General features: G+C 39.7%; 1 protein-coding gene across 1 annotated transcript in view; it reads right to left on the bottom strand.

Moving 5' to 3' along the window:
• The window catches only part of MAP3K9 (mitogen-activated protein kinase kinase kinase 9), a 34,435-nt gene that overhangs the window by 5,539 nt on the left and 2,198 nt on the right, over positions 1-26,698 (bottom strand). Inside the window, exons 2-9 of the mRNA XM_033138540.1 lie at positions 23,784-24,197; positions 14,793-14,973; positions 12,430-12,578; positions 8,624-8,799; positions 7,264-7,504; positions 6,058-6,180; positions 5,353-5,509; positions 427-536 (exon numbers count right to left, since the gene is read on the bottom strand). Of these exons, the coding sequence (XP_032994431.1) occupies positions 427-536; positions 5,353-5,509; positions 6,058-6,180; positions 7,264-7,504; positions 8,624-8,799; positions 12,430-12,578; positions 14,793-14,973; positions 23,784-24,197 (1,551 nt within the window). The remainder of the gene's footprint in view (positions 1-426; positions 537-5,352; positions 5,510-6,057; positions 6,181-7,263; positions 7,505-8,623; positions 8,800-12,429; positions 12,579-14,792; positions 14,974-23,783; positions 24,198-26,698) is intronic.

The raw sequence follows: 26,698 nt of genomic DNA, 5'->3' as shown, positions 1-26,698 counted from the left end.
TGGAATTTAAGTTTTTATTTTGCCATTTAATCACTATTTTAATAGTGTGTTGTGCTGACTATGTGGCTTACTGTATAGTTTCTTATTGTTTTAAATAACCATGTACTTATAAGCCATAAATGGCTTTGGACTCAGGTAGCCTTTTCCCACATTATCTGAGTGTTCCCAGTTTCTGAAGTGACCTGATAAATCTGGGAGGGGAGGAGCAGAATTGCATTTGGTCCCAACCAGGCCAATGGTGTGAACAAAACTTTCATGATATTGTACATCTTAAAAAATATATTATGTGTAAGTCTTGAAATTTAAGATCACAGAAGCAGATTCTGAGGTTTGCTTTTTTGTATGAGGTAAGTGTTAGTGGACAGAAACAAACGAACCTGAGACTGAATACAGTACATTTAAGAATTTCATTTAACAGGTACTTACCCATCTCTGTTAGGCTTGTAAATCCTGGGAAAATGACTGGTGTTCTCTGAACTTTTCCTAGATTTGGCGCACTGGATGACCACTGTTTCGATCCATCCAAACACTTTAGACTAAAGTAAAGAGAAGACACATTTAAATGCAGTTACTTTATTTCCTCTGTCTGCTTTTATGACCAACATTTATCTCCTCATTCTTAACTATTCTAATCTATCACAGATATTAGTTTATTTAGAAAAATAAGCTCCCATTGTGACATATAGTTAAAAGAACCAAATTCAGTGATAAACTATAAAAATACAGAAAAACAGCAGCATCACATTCAGTAACCCAGATAAAACAAAGATAATTATTATGCATGCAAGAATATGTGGACATTAAAAAAATTTTTTTGCCTTGACTCAAAAAGACACAGAATACACCAGACTAGCTTTTCTAGCATCTTTCCAAAACGTAGCACATTTTGTCACCACCCTCCTAACTGCAGATGGTAGTGGGACTCTTGAGGGGGACTTCCGAGAGCCAAGCCTCAAGTCGTTTAGGGCTTTGCGTATAACCATCAGCACTTTGAAATGTGCCTGGGAACAGACCATCAACCAACTGTTTATGCAGCATATCTTGCCAGCTCTTCTAGCAGATCCCAGTTAGTAACTTAACTATCATATTCTATACCAAGTGAAGTCAAGCCTATAAAAGCTTGTTTAAAATGTATGGAGCCAGTCCAGTCTTGAGGTTACCAGGGTAACCTTACCCCCCCCCCCAAAGTATGGTTACCCTTTGATGCATTTTCTATCACACCAGTAAGGTCAGTAACCTGACACTACCATAGGGTCAGGTTAGAACATGCCTTTTAGCACAGAGCTTTCCAAACTGTGTGTTGCAACACATTTGTGTGTTGGCTGCAGTGTGTAGGTGTGTTGTGTGAATGCTCTCCACTGTCCTCCCAGGGCTGGAAAGGTGTTAGTTTAACCTCTGGATTGCTAGCAAAACTGAATTACTGTGTCGCAAAATGATGCATGTATAAAAAGTGTGTCACCAACATGAAAAGTTCGGAAAGCTCTGCTTTAGCATATTGTTCATGTATTGCGTATTTGCAATAAAAATTATGTTTTATGAATTTGCCTTTGCAAGTGCACTATTCTCTTCTATGTTTCAGTCATCCTTAGAGATATAAAATTATAGGAAAAGCATACTTGCAATGTTATTTATCATCTCATTTATACTCTGTTGTTTCTCTGAAGAGCTCAGAAAACCTTTGATATGATTCACAGCTGGTTTCTTCTCTAGGCAGTTCAAAGGGCTAAATCTGTGTACCTTTAGAATTTTAACTGCAACATAAGCCTGACATTCAGAACATTATATAAGGAGGACCCCAATTAAAGTACCTAGATAAACATCACTAAGCAGGCGACACATACAAAAGTGGAGTTAGCATGCTCACTTCAAAAATAAGAAGAGCCAAGATAAAATATGTAATTTGGTAGAAGGCTGTATTCTTATCCTCCACTCAGTTAGAAGGTTTGTGTTGCGTTTCTTGGTTTTGCCTACTACAGGCAAAACCCCCTCTCATATATAGAGACAAAGTGCAGCCTTCATCTTGGTCTTGAGAATTACACAATGTTCTGGGTTGTCCTTTGTAGCATGGCAGAGCAAATATTGCTTCCTTCATAAATGAAAACAGAGGATGACAATTATTTGGCAAGCCTTAGCTGAAGAACAAAACCTGTGAGTTAATTTTTTTTTCTTATTTTGGAAAAAGTTTTCCATTTTCCTAGGTTGTAAAAGACCAAGGTGGTCACTAGAGGGTGCTAAAAACAATTCAGTCTCTTCCCTACATAGCACAGCAATTAATTAACAATAAAGTAGATTGTACTTTATACCTAGATTCCATAGTGTCCTGGAATAGGACTTAACTCTGAGACATACTGAAAATAAGGGCCAATTTGAGCAGTGGGGTGAAGTATAAATTCCAAAGTATATAAGAATGAATTTCTGCCCGATTCACTGCCCACCTGGATTTATGGCAAACGAATATGTGGCAGCAGTGCCCTTCCTGCCAATTCTATCATCACTGCACTCTTTAAAGGAATCTCTCCCTGCCTGCTCATCACCATCCCACATGGTCTTCCAGCACCATAGTGCTTCTTCCCCAGACAGAATAGCATGTTGTTGGTCTGCTCTGCTCCTTTCAGATCATCGATAGCAGGACTTCTGAACTAGCTCTCTCCAGATCACAGCTCTCCCCAGGTTTAAAGAGCCAGGAGAGGGAATATATTCCCATAAAATCCATTTTGTGTGCTGTGAGTGTTCATTATTTCTTATTTAGGGAGCACAGCCCAAAAACTTTGAAGACTTTATTGTCTAAAGAACTCTCCCTCCCTTTACATTAGGGTTGACATACGTCTAGCATTTCCCAAACATAGCCAGGATTTGGCCGTCGGAAACAGTGTCCGGGCAGAAAATGCTGAAATGTCTGGGAAAATCCAGATGTATGACAAGTCATTTCAGAAGTGTCAATTTTGGTGAATTTCCTTAAACAGCAGGAAAATTGGTTTTTTTTTGGGGGGGGGGACTCAACAACTTTTGTGTCCGGATTTTCTCTTTTTAAAATATGTCAACCCTACATTACATGAAGATGGAATACTGCACTATTGCACTGAAAAATCTGAATGTCTAAAATGTAATTGCAGAACACTTGACATGATTATGTGAAGAGACTTTGGTTTTGATGCCTGACATAAGAAACCAAGTAATTCTTGGATGGAAAGACCAACTAGCCTGAAACTTGAAAAATCCTGTTCTTAAGCAAAGCTAAAAAAATAATCCCCACTACTGCTAGTGACTGCTACTTAACACCATAGTCCAAAAGGAAAGCATGTGAGCCATCTCTCAAATTCGATGGAGTTTTACTTTCAGAACCTGTTTCATCCACATCCCCCATTTTCTGACCACATATACCAACTGTGTATCTAATTCAGCAATAAGCATCTTCTAGATTTCACTCTTACATATTTATGAAGGATGCAATCAGCTTTTGGGAGGATAGCCCAAAAGATATAGAGAATTGATTACGTTTAACAGCTGTCACTTTTTGCAGTGATACAGTGCTCCCAAGACTCCTTGTAGTAATCACAATTTTGCCAACAGAAGGCTTAAAGATGAAGTTTGGTTGCTTTGTTCTGAGCAAATGAGTCTTAATCATAAAATATAACTCTGTCATCTTCCCTCCTCAAGGTAATCCTACAAACTGGTTGCAAACGTTACAGGCTGATAAACCACAAAATAGTAATTTGGGAGAATCCACTGCCCGAGGAGCCTCTACTGGATATAAGTCAATTGCACAGACTAAAGGAGTCCTGTTTGCTGAACAGGTCTGAATCCACCCAATATGGTTCTTCCATTATTCCTACCCACCACAACAGCCATTTGTATCAATAGATTTAGGTTCTTGACTCATGTATACTTTATTACATAATGTAGTCCAAAGTATGAGGAATGTAACACAAAACTCAATTGAAATGTGTGTCCCTTTGTCTCCTAAGAGAAATATGTTTGTCCAATTCAAAGATGATACTACTGTACTGTATTAATAGGACAGATATTGCAAAGATGGCCAAAGCCCAATACACTCAAGAAGAGCTGGATGTTCTGCTTGGGGTTTTTTTCCGGTTCTTCAGGACAATTAGATGCCCAATTCTCTCCCAGCCAATTAACAGAAGCAAATTCTGCCTTTCTCATTTCAGAAAAATGCCAGAAGTCCCGTCTCTTTTCTTCTGAAGGACAGCAGGAGGGTCATGGTGAAAATTTTGGCTAGTTACCAAGGCAAGCCAAGATTTGTTGAACCTTGTTTTGAAAGTAAGTTGCCATGTACACATTGTTTTTGGCTTAATGGAATATTTGATTGCTGTCAAATAGACAACTGCCATTATTTGGCTGGTAAAATGACCAGCTGGCCAACCCTATGACAATGAAAGAATAATTTATAGCTTGTGCCAGCTAATTTATAGCTTTAGCCAAATTCTCTCTGTCTGCATTCACCTAAGTGCCAGACTACAGGACAGGAAAGAAAGGGATTTCTATACCTAGAAACTGAGAATAAACAGAATTCTGATTAAATGGGGTGGGCAAGGGAGCATGGAAATACTAAGATTACAGAACAATCTTTGAAGTAGCAGAGATGTTACTGAGAAATCAGACTGGCAAAGAGGAGATGGGATTTTGAACATGAATCTCCTGCAGATGAGATAGCTGATTTTGTATGTTTTATGCCTCCAATCTCAAAAAATAGGAGGCAATCCTCTCCCCATGTGTTAATGATCAAGTAAAGAAATGATGCTTCAAACAACCTCAGATTACATTGTTAAAACTGAGAGCAAGGAATGCAAAGACCTTCTCTGATACAGTTGTACCTTTGTGGAATAACCTCCACACACTATGCCCATGAGACCATACTGTTGCAGTATTTAAAGGGACATTTTTTTTGTTTCAGGTTTGAGTGGGGAAAGTTTCAAGTATTAAGATTCACGAATGTTCTGTTTTAATTTTAACAAGTAGGCAGTGATGTGAACCTTTTTTCTTTCTCTCTCTCTTTGTTATCTGCAGTGGAGTATAAATATTACTTATTAAATTTACATACTGCCCTATACCTGCAGGTCTCAGGGTGGTTCACAAGATAAAATCACAATATAAAAACACAAAATACATAACAAAAACAAAAACAATCCAATAATCCCCCCAACACATTTTTAAAGGGTATATTATTATTTATTAAATGTATAATTTATTATTGGAATAAATAACATGAATGTAAACTGCAATGAATGCTTTGGCAAAGAATTATACCAGCTAAAGTATGGCAGGTTTGTGGAGAAAAAAGGAAGCTGGACTGAGGCTTTATGGCATAGTGGCAGCTAAGATTACGCTTCTCACCCATCCTCGCCTGCTGTTAGCTCCTTATGACAAAGAGAACTTGGGCCCCATGTGCGACCTTTCTTCTTCTGGCCTCTTTTTTCTTCTTCTCCTCCTTCCTCTTCCTTATGGCATACAGAGTTGCGCCCCCATGTTTTGCAGCTTTCACTGGGAGTTACTGGGAGGGGGACAATAGTACAGAAAAACATGAGCATGCATTTATGCCATTATTTTGTATTACTCCAAGCAAATAATCAGATGCCCATAGATTTTATTCTTCACCCTATGTTCTTACCCAACACTGATCAGTACCATACTGACTGCTCATATAATGAAAATAGACTACAGGGGAGGGGGTATCCTTGCTGTGGAAAGATGGCCATTTGCCACTTTTGATCTTGATTTTTTAAAAGGTATTAATCTAATGGGTTTTAATTTTATTTTAATGTTCTTATGTGGGTTTTTGTTAATTTGGTTTTTTTAAGTTGTAAGTCATTTTGAGTTGAGACCAATAAATTCAATAAAGTATTTATTATTATTATTATTATTATTATTATTATTATTTGGAAGGGAGTTTGTGGGGAGAAAATTTTGCTTGGGGGCCAGATCAGGACCTCTAATTGGGCATCAGCCACCCCCACTATACAGGAAGCATTGTGGAATCCTGTCCTAAACAGAAACCATAACCTATTGGCAGTTGGCCAAATTTTATAGCAAACTACTTACACTGGATGGCCCTGAGCCTGGGAATGATGGTAGGGCTGGCAGGAGGGCTGGAGCAGCTACTGATTAAACTTTTCCTTTTATCCATCGTTGGAGAAGCCTGTACTGTGAACTTGTGCTGGAAATCTGTTAATAAAACAAGACCTGATATACTCATTCGTCACTTCACTATGACATCACCTAAGGAAATTAATTCCTTCTTTCTGCTATAGCATTTTAGCAGCAATGTAATATGAATTTAAATTTAAATCCCCAATGAGATGTACATTTTTCACTATGATCCAGTATGTACTTTTAGTGAATGCACTTTTTTCACACAAGCCCAAGAGGTGGTAATAACCAATTTTATAAATACATCTCACTTCTTTAAAAGAATTCAGAGACTAATAGGAGTAAGCCCATCCACCCATGTAGCTTGATTTATCTTCAGAGATTTGCACACTGAAGTATTTACCCTAATATAATGATCAATTTGTTGCTATTTGTCTTTTTTGGTCGTCCCCAGATAAAGATATAGGAGACATGTCTTTCTTTGTCAACAGTTGGAAAGAGGGTTTTGGCAGGTACGGCTAAAATTCTGTTTTCTACTCAGTTATAATAGACACAGGAACCAGTGCCCAATACCCTGCATGCTCCCAAACAAGAAAGTGATGATTAAACAATTAAACTGTAGCCTGTAGACAAATCAAAATGCATTTTCAGTTAATCTGCAAGACTATAATAAAGTAAGATGAAAATGTTAGCAGTCTCTTGCATAGTACACAGTGAAGAACGAAGAATTTTTAAAAATGCATTATAGTTACAATGAAAAGCATGGGAAAGAGCTGGCTTAGTGGAAAAACTCTGCACATACCCCATGCGATGAGACATTTGCCAGTCAGATACTTATACTAAAAATGTATTTGTAGTAATCCTTTTTAGATATTTAAACCACTGTCACCAAGGTCACACAGAGCATATTCTATATACATGTCAAGAGGGAAGCTACAGCAAACAATTACCGTACTTTTCCATGTGTAAGACTTATTTTTTTTACTCTAAAATAATGTTCAAAATCTGGACTCGTCTTATACATGGATAATATCTCCTCCCAGTGGGAGTCCCCAAAAATAGGGGGTGTCTTATACATGCGGGTGTCTTATAGACAGAAAAATACAGTATATGAGTGCAAGACAGAACTTTGTTTAGCCCTGTTATACTGGAACGTACCAGAAGGGAGACTGATGCGATTGCCATCTTTCAACTTGAGCCGGTTTTTCCTGAACTTGCCCATACGTTTTTTCACACGCGGCTTCTCTTGACACAGTTGGTGGATAATTATGTTGAGTTCCCTTTCCAATATGTCAATCTCCCGCTCTGCCAGCTCCTGCTCCCGTCGCCGCAGAAACTCCTCATGGTTCTTTTGCTCAACAGCGGCTCTGGTTAATTCTTCTTCCCATGTCCGCAGTTCCTGCAAGGAAACAAGGCAATATTCCAAATTAAAAGTATAATATATTATCCCAGTTGCCCACTGAAAAATGGCAGCAGACTATGATTGGTAATCATCTGCCCTTTAGTTCTAAGGCCTAAGAATGAAAACACTGGAAAAGGTTTACACCAGAGGTGAGGAAATGCATCTGGCTGGATCCTGAACTCTCCCACCTCATGGGCCAAATTTATCAACCACCTGATGTCACCATGACATGACGTGACCTGTTTTCCTCCTGTGTGGTGCACAGCACTTTGAAGCCCTGATAATCAGCTGGTTGTTGGAGCTCCAAAGTGCTGTGCACAGCTCTCTGCAGGCACCAACACTCAAATGCTGTGACTTGCAAAGACACATGCAGCGCACAATACACAACGCTTTGAAAGTGCCACTGATCAGCTGATTGGTGGTATCTGCAAATTCCTTCTTGGTCCAGCCACATCTTTAACTTCTCCATGTTTAATTTCCCAGGGATAAATGGGGAGTCCTGGTGAGCCTAACTGGACTCACAGGTCCTCATCACTGGGCTGTCAAGCACTGCAGAGAAATGGTAATCAATGTGCTGTAGCTTCTGATGGTGGTTTAGTTGCATATACGTATCATCTGAATAATAAGCCTATTTTTTAAAATAAAAGTCCTTATATTGATCAGACTTTAAATATAGTACTACTGGATTATGCCTGTCTACTTCAGTATTCCACTTCTACCAGCAGACTGAGGAAGAAATCTGGAGGAATCTCCTTTTTTACAACCTTGTTATGTTCTTTTAACAAGTGCTCAGTCTTCACGTAGAATTAGATCTTTCATGTAGCCAAATAGTGCATAGTGTTACACAATATCTCATATTTGATAATATCCTTAATTTTAACAAGAATTTGCTTCCAAAATTGAATATTCACTGGATGTTTCCAAAAGATGTGAATATTGAGAGTTTCTGCTTGACAAATTTAGACTGTGAGTATACATTCACGCAAACCACTGACCCAAGATGCATTATTTCTACCAGCATTGCAAGATCAGCTCTGATTAAAATAAAATCACTTAATTAATATAAAATATAATAATAACATGCTTAGTATAAAATCAATATCCAGTGCCATTTACCTTTTCTTTGGACCTGAGTTGTTCAAACATCTCATGGATCTCAATTTTCCAATCTTCTTGCAAGGAATGGAATGAGTCCTTTGGCATTTCAAAGAAACCAGACTCCTCTATGTTGGTTAGATGGTTTAAAATATTGGCAAATGAGGGCCTTGAATGAGGGTCAGCATTCCAACAATCTAAACAGATAAAGACAAGACAGAACAACAATCTACTTCAAAAGTTGCAAGGTTGCAAGAGTATCTCTGGGCCATCCAGCAACCTGTACTCACTCAGTTGTTGATAACTTTAACCCCCTGATCTACCACTCTTGAATTCATATGATTATACCCCATTTGCCAACTTTTTTCTACACAACACAACCCCAAATAATCTAAATTCTACACTAGAAACTAGCACGTTAGCATTATTACAACCATCTCTAAACAAAACTTCTTGTCATAGATATCTCACATCGCACCTACTTTGGCCCCATATTACAAAGCTTTTCAGAAACAATGCTAATTAATGCACACCATTCTACATCAATTACTCACTTACAGGTTCTCAATGCCTAATTCAGAAAGTAAATAATATACTCATCATAGTTTGCCCCACCATTCCTAACAGTAAAAAGTTTCAGAAAAGTACTTTGAACTTAATAAGGATCTATCTTGATGCCTTTTCATTCAAATATGTCACTACTGGCCTTTCCTACACCTCTGACTTTATACATTTCCTTACACAAATTTGAAATTTCCTAAACCAGGGTGGTCCAATGCATGGCCCGTGACCTTTTTTTGGTTGCCCTCACAACATTTGACCATGAGTGTAGTCATGATTTTTGTTAGGGGGAAGGCTTTGGGGGGGCAGAACCTCAGATTTCATTGATTTGTATTGATTTAGGGGGGCAGCTGCCCCCCACCCTTAGCTACGCCCATGCATTTGACTCTTGCAGACCTTGCGCTTCCTTCCCAAAGCCAGATAAGCGAGGCGTTGGGCTCTGGGAAGGACATGTGTGGGCTCTGACAGGGCCATAGAGTTCTCCCGCCTCCTTCCCAAAGCCTAGTTAGCGCTTTCCCAGCTTGTCTCATGTCTCACTTAGCTAGCTTTAGGAAAGCAGTACAAGGGATGTGCAGGGTCAAATTGTGGCCTTGGTCCCCCATTGCCTGTGCAACAAGGCAGTATGAGGCCCACAGGTTCTATGTCAAAGTACTCTTGCGGCAAACTTGGTATTTAAATACAGCTGAGTTCTTACTTAATATCTTACTTGATTTCTAGTAAACATCCATGTTATTAAACACACTGTGATTTCCATAGGGTTGTGCTTATAAAACTTCTGAAAGCATGCTTGTTAAAGCAAAATCACAGTAGTTATGTGAGTTCGCTACCTATCCTACAGAATATGCAAAAACTATGAAAATGAATGCTTTCTGGAGTCTCAGTTACAGAGTTGTCATCAGATAGTAACACTTTAGCTTGCTTTTATTTCTACTTCAGTTGTTAACTGGTCCCTGAACAGTGCAGTGAAACAAGATGGGAGAAAGGAAACAAGGCCCTACATTATTACAGGGTTCTTTTGGCTCACTTCACTTTTATTTCAAGATATTCAATAGTGTAACAAAACAGCATGGTTGTTGTTTTTTGAGAGCCATGCAATGCAGAACAGAGAACTACTAATGATCCACACAAGCATACCTACAATTAAAAGCCATTTAAATTGGATGGTCCCATGGACCAAGTCCCCATTTCTCTTTGGTTTTTCTTCACTGGGTTTTGTTTTCCACTATTGTGTCATAATTTTAAAAGCATCAGGAACTTCAAGGGCCTCATTTTGGATATTCAGATATAAATATTTATACAAACCTTTAATTAAGAAAAATAATGGTTAAAGATGCAATCATAACCCCACTTATCTAGGAATAAGCCACACTGAGTTCAATGGGACTTATTAACAGGAGTAGACATAGTTAGGATTGCACTATTAATTGGATCAAAAGTGCCACAGAAAGGGGGGTGCAACTTTTTTGCAATTTTTGCCTATTCCTTTCTCCCCTGTTATTAACCAGTTACTGGCAATCAGCAAAATAGACATATCCTGAAGCACCATTGTGCCTGCCTCTTTGCATCAGGATTATGACAAGGAAACATGGCATACTGTAAAACGAAGTGCAGCTACCAACAAAATGCATGAGTGAGTAAGCAGGATAACTACTATGCAGGTGGCCTGTGCCTTTTCAGTTCCCCAGGCTTGAAACTGTCACAGTATTTGCACTAATGAGGACTGTAGTGATATCCAAAAACCTCTTTAGAGACAAGAAGGCATGTTTGGTATTGTTAGCTTAGTGAAGCCCACCAGCGTAGTTAATGGAAGAACAAAATAAAAACTGAAGTTACAAAGTGAGAGAATTAATGAGTTTGAGCAGCACTTTATAAAAGGATAGAAGTTGTAAACAAGATCTTTATCTAGTTTTATTATTTAAAAATCTTGAAATAACTGCAATGCATTCCTCAGTTCTAGTATAAACCACAAGAAGCCCTTTTGTATTTAAAGAAATAATGTCATCTCTATTCTCAATTTATTTTAGTTTTAAAATTATGACTACTGGCCTATTGCTATAAACTTAACATGTTCAGTATTTTCTTAGGTTCTCAAAAGTGAACATAATGCATTACTGTATATAAACTGTATAATAAAACAAACAAGTGGGGCCTGCAACAAAACATTACAGTGTGGAATGCTTCCGTTCGGGGCTCCAGTCAGCCACTAACAACTTCTTAAAGCACACTCCATACCACCTCCATTTTCTATCTCTTGCTCTCATCAAATCAATGTGCCCACTGAGTATGCTCAGCCTTTATTGAATGGTTTGGGGTGTTTCCCCCTCACCTTCATTTCCCTCCCCTCAACTTCTGGAAACCTTGGGTTCCTCAAGCCAGCCAACAAAAGTCTTACAGTGCAATGCTGTTTATGTTTAGTCAGAAGTAAGTTAACCTGTTCAGTGAGATTTACACCAAAGTTAAGTATACCGAAATATTTTTCTGAGCACTTTTTTTGGGGGGGGGGGAATGTACTAATGTCAAAATTCAGAACAAAGATAGTAATTCAAATGCCGTATAAATGTAATTGCTTTCATGACAGTATAACTTGCCAACTGAGAATTGTAGGTTTATATATGCAGCCTTTAGGAGTCAATAATGGATTACATCAAGTGCAACTCAAATCCTGGCACAATCTTGACTAGGTGCTACCCTCTCATGTGCAAAAGCTTCATCCATATAGCAATCTGCTATTGCAGCAGAATACATACAGTAGAAGAACAGCTTTCTTAAGAACATAACATTCTCCTGGATCAGGCCAATGGCCTGTCTTTTCCAGCATCCTATCTTTCCAGCACCCTATCTTTTCCAAGCCTGTAGACAAGAGCACAACAGAATTCTGCCCACCTGTCATTTCTGGAAACCGGTATTTTAGTAGACAAAGTAAACAACATACTGCCTACTTGGTTGAAAAACTACAGAAGCCAAATTGTTTTGCATCTTCATAAAATCAGTAATGAACTGTGTCCCAATACAGTCATACCTCAGGTTGCGAACGCTGTGGGTTAATTTTTCTCGGGTTGTGCTCACGCTGAACCTGGAAGTACCATAACGAGTTACTTCTGGGTGTCAGCGCTCACGCATGTGCAGAAGCACCAAATCGCGACCCGCGTGTGCACAGAAGCGGTGCTGCGGGTTGTGAACGTGCCTCCCACACAGATCACGTTTGCAACCTGAGTGTCCACTGTAGTAGTATGTATCTTGTAAGGTCCAATGCAGTCAACGCTTACCTTCCATCAGTCTGGCAAAAGGTTCCGGGCAGGTTGAAGGGATAGGAAGGGCAAGTTTATTCATGGCAACACCATATGCTACTGCTAGGCCATCAATTCCTCGAAATGGTACTTCCCCAGTTAGTAGTTCCCAAAGCAACACACCATAGCTAAGAAAAGAAAAGTTTAATAATGTAATTCTCCCTTAAAACCAACCAATTCTCCTAGAAGTGACAGCAGCAATTAAGTACACATGGATGTAATGAGTGAGTTCTGTGGAGATGTCACAGAGGGGATGGTAAGATCCTGAGGGGTTTGGGGAGCTGGATGAACTGGTAAGGGTCCTGGGGGAATGGGGGAGGAGAAACTGGGACTCCAGGAAGCATCTGAACCTAGGTTGTTGTTGTTGTTTAGTCGTGTCCGACTTTTTGTGACCCCATGGACCAGAGCACACCAGGCACTCTTGTCTTCCACTGCCTCCCGCAGTTTGGTCAAACTCATGTTGGTAGCTTCGAGAGCACTGTCCAACCATCTCGTCCTCTGTCATTCCCTTCTCCTTGTGCCTTCAATCTTTGGGTGGAAGGAAAGGAGCAGGAAGGAGAAGCTGACATGAGAAAACAGAAAAGCGGTTGATATCTACTGCTGGCATCTTTCTGGGAGAAGATAGGAGCCAGATGACACCTGACTCTCCTTCTTGCCTGATGCCCCATCCCCAAAACATCATTGATGTTTAGTCGTTTAGATGTGTCCGGCGCTTCGTGACCCCATGGACCAGAGCACGGCAGGCACTCCTGTCTTCCACTGCCTCCCACAGTTTGGTCAAACTCATGTTGGTAGCTTCGAGAACACTGTCCAACCATCCCGTCCTCTGTCATCCCCTTCTCCTTGTGCCCTCAATCTTTCCCAACATCAGGGTCTTTTCCAGGAAGTCTTCTCTTCTCATGAGTTTGCCAAAGAATTGGAGCCTCAACTTCAGGATCTGTCCTTCCAGTGAGCACTCAGGGCTGATTTCCTTCAGAATGGAAAGGTTTGATCTTCTTGCAGTCCATGGGACTCTCAAGAGTCTCCTCCAGCACCATAATTCAAAAGCATCAATTCTTTGGCGATCAGCCTTCTTTATGGTCCAGCTCTCACTTCCATACATCACTACTGGGAAAACCATAGCTTTAACTATACGGACCTTTGTTGGCAAGGTGATGCCTCTGCTTTTTAAGATGCTGTATAGGTTTGTCATTGCTTTTCTCCCAAGAAGCAGGAGTCTTTTAATTTCGTGACTGCTGTCACCATCTGCAGTGATCATGGAACCCAAGAAAGTAAAATCTCTCACTGAACCTAGGTAGAGGGCCTGTATTCTGGAAGATAAACAGCTACAGGTTGGTGAAGGAATGTTCCACCCCTGTGACATCAAACATCCTTGCCCAGATGCCTCTGCCTCTTTCTGTTTAGGGAGGGAGGAGCCTTCCCTCCTTCTAGGAAGGCAACTGAGAGTAAATCAGATGCTGAGCTGGCACCAACACCATCTTCATTGACAAAGAGACACCTCAGAGACCAAATCTGTTTACTTGCCCAGTGTCCATAGTATGGCTACTGTGCCTGCCACGATATTCAAAAGGAAGATGCTAGGGGCATGCCATGCTGGATCAACATCCTAGTTTGCTATTAGCCTTGTGTTTACACCTCATATGTATCTGCTTCACCTTAGAACCTGTGCCACAACCATGTACCAATCCTATTTATGCACTGTAGCCTTTGGCAGAAACAGAACTGGGATTTTTAGTTCTTTGCCCAGCAATGAGGGTCAAGATAATGGACAAAAGGTTAAGACTATAAATATAATACCTACACTATAAATATAAACACAATACTTGGAACAAAACTGGAACATCAGGTTTTTTAAAAAGGGCATTTTACCGATTTGGTGATTCCAGATTTTATCATCTTTGACAAAAAAATGTATGAGTCAGGAAGTTTCATGCTGGAAAGAAGGGTATCTATTTTCAGTAACTGACTTGAACCTGTGCCTGTTGGTAGTTTGTCTATTCTTAATACAGAAAACTAATGCATAGCTGTCAACTTTTTCCTTTTTTTTAAGGGAAATTCCCTTATTCTGAATAGGATTCCTTGCAAGAAAAGGGAAAAGTTGACAGCTATGCTAAAGAATAAGCCAATGTACATCTAAATAAAAGTGTAAGAATTTAGAACAAAGCAACCAGAAGCACAGAAAAAACAGTATCAAAACAAGATGGGGGGAGCGATACTTTGGTAAAGCAACTGTTTAGGAATTCTGTTCAATAAGTAAACATAATTTCAAGCACAAAAAGTTAAATTAGGTATCCAGGAGCTACAAGTTAACATTCCAATGTGTTTAGTGCCAATATACTTACCTCCACACATCACTGCCTTTAGAAAACATGGAGGAACGGATGACCTCAGGAGCCATCCAAGCATACGTCCCAGCAGCACTCATTTTGGTCGTCTTATGCCATTCTCTGGCTAAACCAAAATCTGTGATCTTCAAGTTCTTGTTGTTTAGGTCTCCATTTTCCACTTTCTCAAGTATCAATACTGGCACACAGGGAGGAAAAAGGTTAATGTTTAGTGAACATACAATTTATACTTAATGCTTCCTCTAAAAAAATATATGCCAATCTTTAGATCTTGTCCATAGGTGCAGTGTTGGGTAGGGTGAAGAAGTGACAGAAGCTCTGCTACTGCACATGTCACACTGAATGTGTCTAAATTGTAAGGGTAGAGGAGAATTTCATTTGCTCACCATTTTTATTTAAGGTTATTTTTAAATTGCTTGATATATAAAATCTCTAAGTAGTGTTCAAATTATGAACACAAATATTACAAAAATATACAATAAAACAATCAATACAAACTACTGATAAATATGCTATTATCTGTACCATCATTAAATCGTAATCAATATCATTCTTAAGCAAATCAACCTAATTCACATCTCCCATAATGGGAATGTAATAGACAAGAAATGCACTGATATTACAACTCTATGATTCTATGAGATAGCTATGAGAAATATATTTGGCCTCTATGATATATCCATTTCTACTAAAGAGGCTCTCTGGAACACAGACAAAGTGGGTAGAAAGTGTCATTCCTGGCGAGCAAAAAGCCAGGCTGAGAACTAAGACATCAGCAAACCAGCAGGCTGTATTCCTATGAGCTTCCCACTATACTATAAGAACAAATATCCAACATCAAGGCACTGTATGGTAAAACATTTGAATACTGCAAACTTACTGGGAATTTTGAAGATTAAGATTATTATTATTAAATCCCCCTTCCTCCAAAGATCACAAGGTGGTTAACAACATATACAAAGTAAGAATACAAAATACACAATAAAACAAAAACAGCCCCGCCCCAAACACATTTAAAATGCCATAGAATGTTAATCAGTCAAAGGTCTGGTTGAAGAGAAATATTTTTGCGGTAGCTCCTGCAAATCGTTGGATATCTTATTTATAAAGTCTGAAAAATTTCATACATGTTTTTAATTAGATTTGTCAAACAGTCATCTGTTAAGTACACTTTTTAAATACCTTTCTATAGAGAGGTAAGATGGAGGGGATAGAAACAAAGTTTTCACTTTAAAATAGTTAATTTTAAAAATAAAATAAAAACTGATTTAAATTGTGAGTTGGGACTGGAAACATTATGCTTTGCTTTTAAGATACATAGCCTGAGATTGAGAGAGCCCTAAAACTATTTGCTTTTTCTACATATCTCATCCACCAACTCAAGGAGACATTCTCAGGTTGTCAGTCTTAGTAACTGCAACAGGACTTGAGGGAAAAGAAGCTCTTTGGGTATACAAGGCCCAAGTCATTTAGAGCTGCATAGATTTGAAGAGTGTGTCTTGAGTTGTACCCAGGAAAGCTACAGGAATTTGAAGCAGACACTGCAGCACTGATGTAATCTGCTCCTAACAAACCACTCTCTGGCAGGATGCCAAGCTATGTATACCTCGGCCTGAAGGAGCATCTCCACCCCCACTGTTCAGCCTGGACACTGAGATCCTGTTCCAAGGGCCTTCTGGTGGTACCCTCACTGTGAGAAGTGAATGAATGAATGAATCTTTATTTGCATCAGCCATGGGCCATAGCAATAAAACAACAATACAATATACAAAGAATAGAAATAAAAATTCAATTATATAAAATACATTTTAGGGTTTTGAAACTGTGAGAAGTGAGGTTACAGGGAACGAGGCCTTCTCGGTAGTGGCACCCGCTTTGTGGAATGCCCTCCCATCAGATGTCAAGGAAATAAACAACTATCTGACTTTTAGAAGGCACCTGAAGGCAGCTCTGTTTAGGGAGGTTTTTAACGTTTGATGTTTTATCGTGTTTTTATTGTTCTGTTGGGAGCCACCCAGAGTGGCTGGGGAAACCCAGTCAGATGGGCATGGTGTATATATATACGTTATGCTACGGTAGTCCAACAGGACTTCAAGGTTACAAAAGAAACAAATGAAATCCCTACTAAATATTTCCCTGTGGTGCAGTTCTGTTATCCCCAACCTATCCTTTTAAGATTGCTCAGTCTCCAGAGTCCAATTATGGCCACTTTGGGTGCTTTCAGTTTCTGGCCCCTGGGCATTATTTTGGTTAAAGTACTGCACTTGAATTAGGGAATGCTGGGAATGCCATGCACAAAATGGCTCCCTTGGAAGCATGACATAACATGAATTAGAGAGACAACAACCCCAACAGCTGACTTCCCATGGTAAGCATAATCTTATGCGCTGCTAGTCCTGATTATGGCTCTCTCTCACTTTCATAAGCATACATACACAAACACAAACACACACCACACAATTGTCTAATAACAGGGAGTATTCCTCAGAACCAGGAAAAATAAACAAGATAGCAAATACCGATCTCATTTCATAGAAATCACTTTGAAGGTAACTGCCCATTTCGCCACATACCTTCTTTCTAGGAGGGCTAAAGATACCCTTTTAAAAAGCAAAAGAAAAGCTGAGAGACTGGAACACCTGCCCAGAGTGCCAATAAAAGCCTTCATAGGCACCATGGTGCCCACAGGCACTGGATTGGTGACCCTTGGTTTAGAATCTAAAATGGTTGAAGACAACTGATCTAGGCCACTTGGACCACACACAGAATCAAAAAAATTGTAGAGTTGGAAGGGACGCCGAGGGTTATCTAGTCTAACCCCCTGCAATTCAGGAATCTCAACTAGATCATACATGGCAGTTGGCAATCATATCTCCTCTCAATCTCATCTTTATCAGGCTAAACATACCCAATTCCCTCAACCGTTCCTCATAAGGCTTGGTTTCCGCATCCTTATCATCTTGGTTCCCATTTTGCACACATTCCAGCTTGTGATATCCTTCTTAAATTGAGGAATGAGGACATGATGGGACCTTATGGAATAATGAATACCCATTAATGAAAGTCCTTTCCATAAGATCCTGTTCAAAATTAACTTTAGTGAAAAGCTGAGATAAAGCGATATTCTGCTCTCTTTAACCTGCAATGCTTCCATCTACACCAACAAAATGCCAATGTAACTGCACACTGAGACAGATATGTGACTGCAGATATTTTGGATAGATGCAGCTAAACAAAAGCAGATTCAAAGCCAAAGCTCCATCTACAAACTTCCCATCTAAAAGGCATCTTACCCAAGAGGGATCACAGTGATCCTGCAAAAGAACGCCTTTGGCAACATGCATTTCACTGCACTTTAGCTGCCTGTGTTGCTTGATAGTTATCCATTTTTCATCTGCCTCTCCTATTGCTGAAACACAACACCAAAATGAATTGCAATCTATATATAAATGTTCAAGATGGGTGCGAAGGCCTTGCTCTGTAACTGCTTGACCGGTTTCCTTCAAATTTGGACACAACATTCCTTAGCCATATGGGAAGGTTCTTAGGTACCTAGATTGCAAAAAATATCACACCTTTCCCAGGTAAATCCGTGAATTTGTGCAAAAAAGCACCCTCCAGTGGATGTCAAAGGAACACACGCTTTACAACAACAGACTTCAGAAGAGGGTGGGAGGGGGAGCAGAACTTGAGGTCGCCTCAGCCAATAGGCTGTTGGCGGGGGAGGGGCCAAATCAACCTTTAGCTACCACCGTCATAACAACTCCTTGCCTCAGGCTCGGCCAATTCCCATTTTAAAACAGTGAGCAACAGACATGAGAGTGCGGAGGTGACGGAACAAATCACAACACAGGAGTTCAACAGAACAAGCTGTGGAAAGCCAGGCGAAACCGGAGGGGGGGGGAATCGGAGAGAAGGGAGGTAGAAGATCAACAGTTTCGGAGTGACCACGGAGAGTGCGGGGGAGGGGAACAAATCATGCCGCGTGAGTGGAAGATGAAAACGGGTGGGGGGACTGAGAGGAGGCATGCAGAAGTTCATCAGGATAAGCTGTGGGAAACCAGGTGAAAACGGGAAAGACTGAGAGGAGGCAGGCCTAAGTTCATCGGGATAACGTGTGGGAAACCAGGCGAAAACAGGGGGGAGGGAAGACTGAAATGGGGTACACGGAAGTTCATGGGGATAAGCTGTGTGGGAAACCAGGTGAGAACGGGGGGCGGGGAGCCACAGCAAGGCGTGGCCAGCTAGTAGATAGTAAATTGCACGCAGAATGGCGGAGAGGTGCCGCCGCGGCTGCCCAGGTGCAGCAAATCCCCGCCCCCAAGTCAGCCCTATTGGCTGACTGCCAGGGGCGCGGCGCGGCGGCGCGGCTCAATGCTGGAGCCGGCTCCCACTCACAACCCCTCCCCTCGCTAAGGAGGAGAGGCTTTAGCAGAATGCATGCAGTAAGACTGTCAGAGTAGCAGCAAGTTCAATGCAGTTTCAATGAAGCATATTTACTCCTTTAAAAATGGTATGAAGCTATTAGAAAAACTAGAAGAGCCAGTATCATCACAGGATGACCAACTAAAATATTATGGAGTAGAAAACTGACTCTGTCTCAGTTTTGATGGCTGAGGCACTTGGAGAAGGATGCCAGATTATTATTTCAGCAGAATGGCAAGATAAGGAAAGCAAGCATTTCTTCAGGTATGCTTGTAACCATGTAAGGCTTCAAGATAAGCATCAGGACTCTGGATAGCTTAATCCTTCCTCCTGGGTGGAACAAATACAAAATCACTTTCTTTAAATAGAAAAGTTTCAGTTACAGGTAGGTAGCCGTGTTGGTCTGCCATAGTCAAAACAAAATAAAAAAATCCTTCCAGTAGCACCTTAGAACTCACACAAAGAACAAACTTAGTTGGTCTCTAAGGTGCAGGAAGGAATTTTTTTATTTTTTTATTTTGTTTAGAAAAAGTTTATATTTTCAAAATGGCAGAGTCAATACTGGTAGAAACAATGTTGGGACTAGAGCAGGTAGGGGAAAGGATTCATTTCGTTGTTTTATATCCCACCTTTCCTTCAAGGAGCTCAAGGCAGCATACATGCACCCCCACCCAAATTTCATCCTAAAATCCCGTGAAATGAGTCCGTATCTCTCAGCCTAATTTACCATTCAGTAATCTCCATGGCTGAGTAGAAAACTGAATCAGGATCTCCCTAGTCTACTACAACATTCTAATCACTACATCAAGCTGCCTCTACAATGATTAAACTCTTACTCCCCACTTCCTGATGCTGCTTAAGCTACCTACAAAGGCTTTTATTTACATTTTTTATGCTGCATACGTTTAATGAATTCACACAATTAGCATCATGTTAACTTGGGTAATTAGGCTCCAAATTCATTCAATATAATGCAAGGTAGGGCTCCAGACACCTTCCTATAAACTTTGCTACAGAACTATCTGTCACCAAGTAGAAATGCATGTGAGTAATTTTATCCTCAAAATCTTTAGCAAACATGTTACAGCATACCTCTAAGGGTTCTTTCACCTTGACAATCCATCTGTGAGACTGTTAAACCACAGCGAAAAGTTCCAATGGATAATGCCCTGAGAATACGCACGTAGTGGAGAAAAACTGTTTTTCAACTCTATCATTGCCACAAAGTAGGTTAAAAATGAAAACTCTGTCTGGTTGCATCCTCACTGATTTTTGGGCTGGTTCACAGTCCCCAGTTCACGGGTAAAGTAGGGTGCCAATCAGACTTTGTACATGTCTTGAATAATATGAGGAACTAAAATAATAACAGGAACTGAGCACCGTTATACTTGAGCCATTTTAGGGCAAGTGCTACCAATTTGTCAAATTCTACCTGTGCTTATCAGGTATGCATTTCACTTTACAACTAAGGAAGTTCACAACTGTTCTATTGCAATACTTAAGTCTGTAGGCCTCAAAATGCTACATCTACATTCTTACCAGCCTGCCAATATGCCACCATGAAACACAAAGTTGTCGACATATTAAAAGACATGCACTCTAATTATCATGTATAGAAGGTCCTCAACTATCCTATTTCAGAAATGGCAATCCAAAGATTAAGATTTTGTGCAACAATATGAAAGCATTATGGGTTGAGGAGTCTTCCCAAAGCAGTATACAAAGAAATTAGAGCTCCTATTACCTGTTCTTAAATAGATACAATTACTTTGGTAGAACAATTTCTGATTACTCCTATGGAGATTAATCAGACACTTCAAAGAGGAAAATAATGCTTAATATATAGGTTAAATTCCAGTTTGGCAGCCAGTTTACACAGTAGACCCGCAACTTACACTCATTTAATCTGTGCGCATTCAGCTTTACACACCTGGCAAAAAATAATATATATTTTTTAAGGGATGGACGTCCAGGAAAAAAAGACTTTGGCAATCCCACCCACCATTGCACCCAATGTGTTTGACTATATGCAATTTTGACTTTATGTGCTAGCCCTGGAACGTAACCCCTGCATAAATTGTGGGTCTACTGTACAATACAGGAGACATACTTGTTCTAAATTAGAACAAGCCCACATTTAACCAATTATGAACTAAAAACAGGAATATGCCAGTTTTGCAAGTGAGTTCACAGAAGTAAATCTTGCTTACTAGTGTAGTGTATCCCCATTGTCTGCTGTAACTTAATGACAATCCTTACCTACTGCAGGTGACCACACAAATGGCTGTTTAAGAGCCTGAACCACATCTTCAGAACAAACTTGGGATGAAAATCCCAGCAGCTAATTTGTTATTGCAAAGCAGTACAGAGTTATTTGCAGGTGAGAAGTAGCAAACAAGTGCCTAAACTTTTTCCTGTACACTTCTTCCCAATCAGACTACCTGGTACTCCAAGATTCACATTAGCTGCCAGAAAAAAGCTAATGATGTTATTTTTTCTAAAGTGTTGCCCTTAAGATACTTTTACTCCTATATCCAGATTCATGTATTGGGGAAAAATAAAACGAAGACAGAGAACTTTGGGGGGGAAAAGTATCATGTCTGCTCTCCAACTATGAGGGACAGAAACTAGATTTAAACAAAAAATTGTGGCCATCTTGTTACACACTAAGGATAAGGACATGTCACAGCTTCTTGCTTGTAGTGGAATTTGTCACATTCACTTCATGTAATATGGCAGAAATAATGCTACTGAGCACAAGTGTTGTAGCCCTACTATACTTTGCTAGAAAACCTATTTAGTCATGTTTTGTAGTTTGATATTGAATTATACAGATATTTAACTAAATAGTTTTACAAAAAAGGTTATTTAGTCACATCTCTTATCTTAAGTTGTGAAAATGTGAACACATCTTATGAAGCACTCATCTGAGCACTGAACTAACTAGTTCATGTAGATATCTCCTTAATGCAAGGAACAACAAATACCTAAATGGTTCTAAGACAAAATTATTTCCAAGGTCAAAAAGATTTAACACACATTGACAGCTAGCATCCTGCTAATTGTATTGGAAACTGACAGAGAGGAGCTTTGCTAAGAGGTTTATTTTTAATTAGTTACACATTGGCTGCCAACACTGTCTATTTTCTCCACAGTTAACAAACTTCACTTCTAGTCAGTTTAATAGAACTCCTCACAAATTTAAGTGAGAAGCTGGTGTTGCACACACAAATGACAGGAAGGTTCTAACAAAATCCATTTTATCATCCTAGTTATACCATACTACAGAGGAGGAAAAAAGGAATCAAAATTAAGTTTGTTTCCTTTCTTCTCCACATCTAGGATACCTGCTCACCAACAGTCTCACAAGGCTATCCCAATTTGTGTCATACTCTCAATGTTACACATTCCCTCTCATCCACAAGCTTGATTCCATCTTTCTAATGTGGGAGAAACAGTTAGCTATTAATGCTGCTATACTGACCAATACTGAAAAGAGTCCATATAGAGTATGCATAAAGTTCTAAGATAGAGAATTTAATCAGAATAACTCTCCTGTGAAACTGTTATTTAACAAAACACGTGGAACTGCTTCAAATGTTATACTTTTAGTCTATACATAATTTCTTGATCCAAGTGATGAGAAAAGTGGTAAATTACAAAACTGCCTTCAAGGTTCAAAGACTTCATATGTAATAGAAGTCCTGAAGTCTGGACTCACAGACGGCTGATATGCTTCATGCTCATAGAAACAGGACAGAAGGAGAAAAGACAGAAGAGGGGGAATCAATCTACATCACAATGTTCTTGACACTACCACTTTTGACATCCAAACAAGCAAGGGCAATTACAGTAACCTTCCATCACCTTCACAACTCTGTTCTAAGTGTCACAAGTTTCTCTTAACATACCAGAGATGACAACTGGCAACAGTGCCTTAAAAGAAAGAGCGAGAAAGGAATTCATAATTCTGTTGGTAAAATCTTCAATAAAAAAATAAACTTCTAGGAGAAGGCTGTTCTCTAAACCAGGGGTAAGGAACCATTATGCCAGAAGCGTCATAGAATCATAGAATTGTAGAGTTGGACGGGACCTTGCAGAACATCTAGACCAACTCTCTGCAATGTAGAAATATGCAGCTGTCCCATATAGGAATTGAACCTGCAACCTTGGTGTTATCAGCAGCATGCTCTAACCAACTGTGTCATGAAATACCTTAGGAATTGGCATACACAGTTCTCTGTGTTTTAATTGTAACTCCTCTGTGAGGTAGTTCAGGCTGAGACACAATCACTGGTCCAATACCATACAGCAGGATTAATGGCTGAATGGGGATTTGAATCTGGGCCTCCCCAATCCACCTGTCTAGCCACTATATCACTGGCTCTCTTAAGAGTAGGTTTCATGGAAAACTTTCATGGCCTTGCCTTTCCTTCTAGCCTACTCATCAATTTTGTCCTCAAGCTTATGTGGCTGGAATATATTTCAAGTTGCTAACATTTTATCTATGCTGTCCACTTCTCTGTAAGTCCCAAAATCACACCCGCTATACTCCCCACTTACTGTTGCTGGACTTCAGATCCCGGTGTATAATAGGAACAATTGCTTCATCATGCAGATAGTTCATTCCTCCAGCAATCTGGACAGCCCAATTCACCAGTATGTCTGGTGGGATTCTTTTACCAGACAGCACCCTATTCAGTGACCCTCCACGGGCAAACTCCATGATTAAGCAAAGGTTAGGTTCCTTTAGACATACGCCTTTAAGTGCAATTATGTTGGGGTGTTTTAGCATGGCAAAGAGCTTGGCTTCTTGATGGACATTCTCAATAGCCTCACTGATGTCTTCATCTGGATCATACCGAGCTGCCTTGACGGCAACTTCTTCTCCAATCCAAATTGCACGATAGACCTTCCCAAAGCCTCCAATTCCAATGATTTCCTCCAGAACCAGCTCAGAGAAGTCAATTTCCCGTACTATAAATGGAGAAACAAAGAAATACGTTATTTTACAAGATTAAATATTGTCAGTAAATAGCTTCAGCATTATTCCTTGCCTTAAATAACATTATTGTACGATTTAAATTTAACAGTTTAGGCTTGTGTCAACAGATTCTTAAGCTCTTATTGCTATCAGAACTTGTCTGGAAAAATTGTACCAAGGTAGTATCATTAAAATGCCCTACGCAATTTTGTTGTAAGCAACAATTCTATATAACTATTTTAGGTAATTTTTAATAAAGTTTTATTGGTGGCTTGAATTATAAAGTTGCATATATTCAGCAAAAATACAATGTTTCATTGCTAAAAATATACACACAACATGTTTCACAGGTAGCTACAAATATATAAAAGAAAACAAAAAAGTATTTCAACTTTTCTTTGCTTGTGCTTAACATGTGGTTATTTCCATCAGCAATTGTTATAGCAAGGAAGTTTTTTTGTAAAGGCAGACATCTCCCTTTACTACTTTAGTTTACCCTGTACTACTCTTTTCATATGAGAAGAATCGGCTATAAAAATGTACAGCTGCCAGCAGCCTAATTCAAATGTGCCAAATAGACAGAACATTTTACATTTTCGTTAACTGGACAAGTGCCACACGTAACCTATTGGAATCACTACTCATATTTAATGGCACTTTAAGGTTGCAACATGATATAGCATACATACTGCAATAAAACTATGACCAGTATGGTAAGGAACTCCCCAGAAAAGGCAGCAGTATTATGAACAATTTGTTTATATTTTAACTCACCTCCCACCTGAGGTTCAAGGCTGGTTATTTTCAGGTTAGACTACTGCAATGAATTTTATGAAGTGCTGCCCTTGGAGCCTGGTCCTATCCTATTACACCAGTGTTGTATCAACTGCATTAAGTCCCAATTTGTTTCTGGCCACAATTCAGACTACCTCTAATGTTTTAATAGTTTGGGGCTTTATGCTTGAAGGACCAACTCCCCTTGCATGAATCTATCCACATGCTGAAGTCTACATCTACCTCCACCCTGTAAGATGTGGAGGACAGAACACAGGCCTTAAGGCCATAGCACCCAGACTACACAGGACTAGTACACATCTCTTGATGGTTGGTCTATTACATGAAACGTATTGTAGCCCATCTGACTAGGAGCCATCACTACTGAAGACTCACTAAAAGAGTTCTGAAACTTAAAATACAAAGCCACTCAGGAAATTTATGATGAGAGAAAAACAGGAAATCTGCATGTCAGTACCAGGAAACATTCTTGCCAACTCGCATACTTTCTTCATTTAGGGAAAAGGAAGTCGAAGTGTGTCATAATGCCTGGCAGACAGCAGGAAATAGAGTTCTGAATTCCCTACTTAAAAGTGCTTGAAATTACATTAAGTCCTTTGCTGAGCTATTTCAAGAGTAGTGAGAAGCTCTATTACATTGAGTAATGCTTTGATGTGACATACCATGGGAGCATTTCTCAAACTGTAGGCCAAGGACCATTACTGGCCCCACCCCCATAATGCAGTAGCCTTTTCTACTGTCTTAGGAGTTTGAGCCATTTGGCTGTGCATCAGCATCTCCTATAATAGTAGAAGTAGTGTAGTAATCTGGGAAATAGAGAGGAAGGGAATGAGAGGAAAGATGGCACAGGAGAAAGTATTGAAAAGAGGAGGAAGGATGAAATAAATTGGCAATTTGGGAGTGGGCACAGGATAGAAGTTTGAAAGGAAAATATGTAAGAAATAAAATGTTTTTAGAGATATACAGAGGGTGGGGGGAATATATGAATTATTCACTACTTGAAACTTCTGGATCAGCAACTTCTGGCTAAAAGGGGAAGAATGAGTCATGATACCTCCAGAGCCAAAGCCTGTGCTTAGCTTGAGGAAAGCTGAACTATGGAACTCCCTATTGCAAGGAAACTGATGTAGTAAAGAATTTAGCAATTTCCAAAGAGAAATGAGGCATTAATAGAAAATGGTATCAGTGGTTGACATGATCAGCTGACAATCTCCACCTCCACTTTCTTATTGGCTCCGCCCCTGTACCCCTATTTTGGGACTGGTGGGCCTCCATAATTTGGGCCCAGGGAGTGGAATGTTTGCTGTAAGATGCACACTAAACATCTCTTGAACATTCTTAGGGGGAAACTGAGGATCTAAACCAAACAGTGCTGAAAGGACAGCTCCTTTAATGATACAAATGGTTGTTAACACGGCAGCCGGTATTCTTAACATTCGAATCTAACCTTGCTGGTTTTGTGTTCTCAAGTGCCCTCTAACCACTAATGCATGATTTACCCTGCCTCAAATGCAAACAGAGTCTGAAAATAAAACATGCTGCTTTTTTGCGCGCGTGGGGGGGGGTGTAGGTACAAAAAGTGTAGCACATACCATCTCAGTTACTTTGCAAAATAGTATGTATAAAAAGGATATAGTTTAAATACATATTAAGTCAGTAATAAATGTAATGTTTAAGAGACACTATGCCCTCATAACTT

This window comes from Lacerta agilis, chromosome 1, assembly GCF_009819535.1.
Source record: "Lacerta agilis isolate rLacAgi1 chromosome 1, rLacAgi1.pri, whole genome shotgun sequence".
In the NCBI taxonomy this organism is placed as follows: domain Eukaryota; kingdom Metazoa; phylum Chordata; class Lepidosauria; order Squamata; family Lacertidae; genus Lacerta; species Lacerta agilis.
Note: the sequence above shows the minus strand (reverse complement) of the source record. Positions and strands in the feature narration are given on the sequence as shown.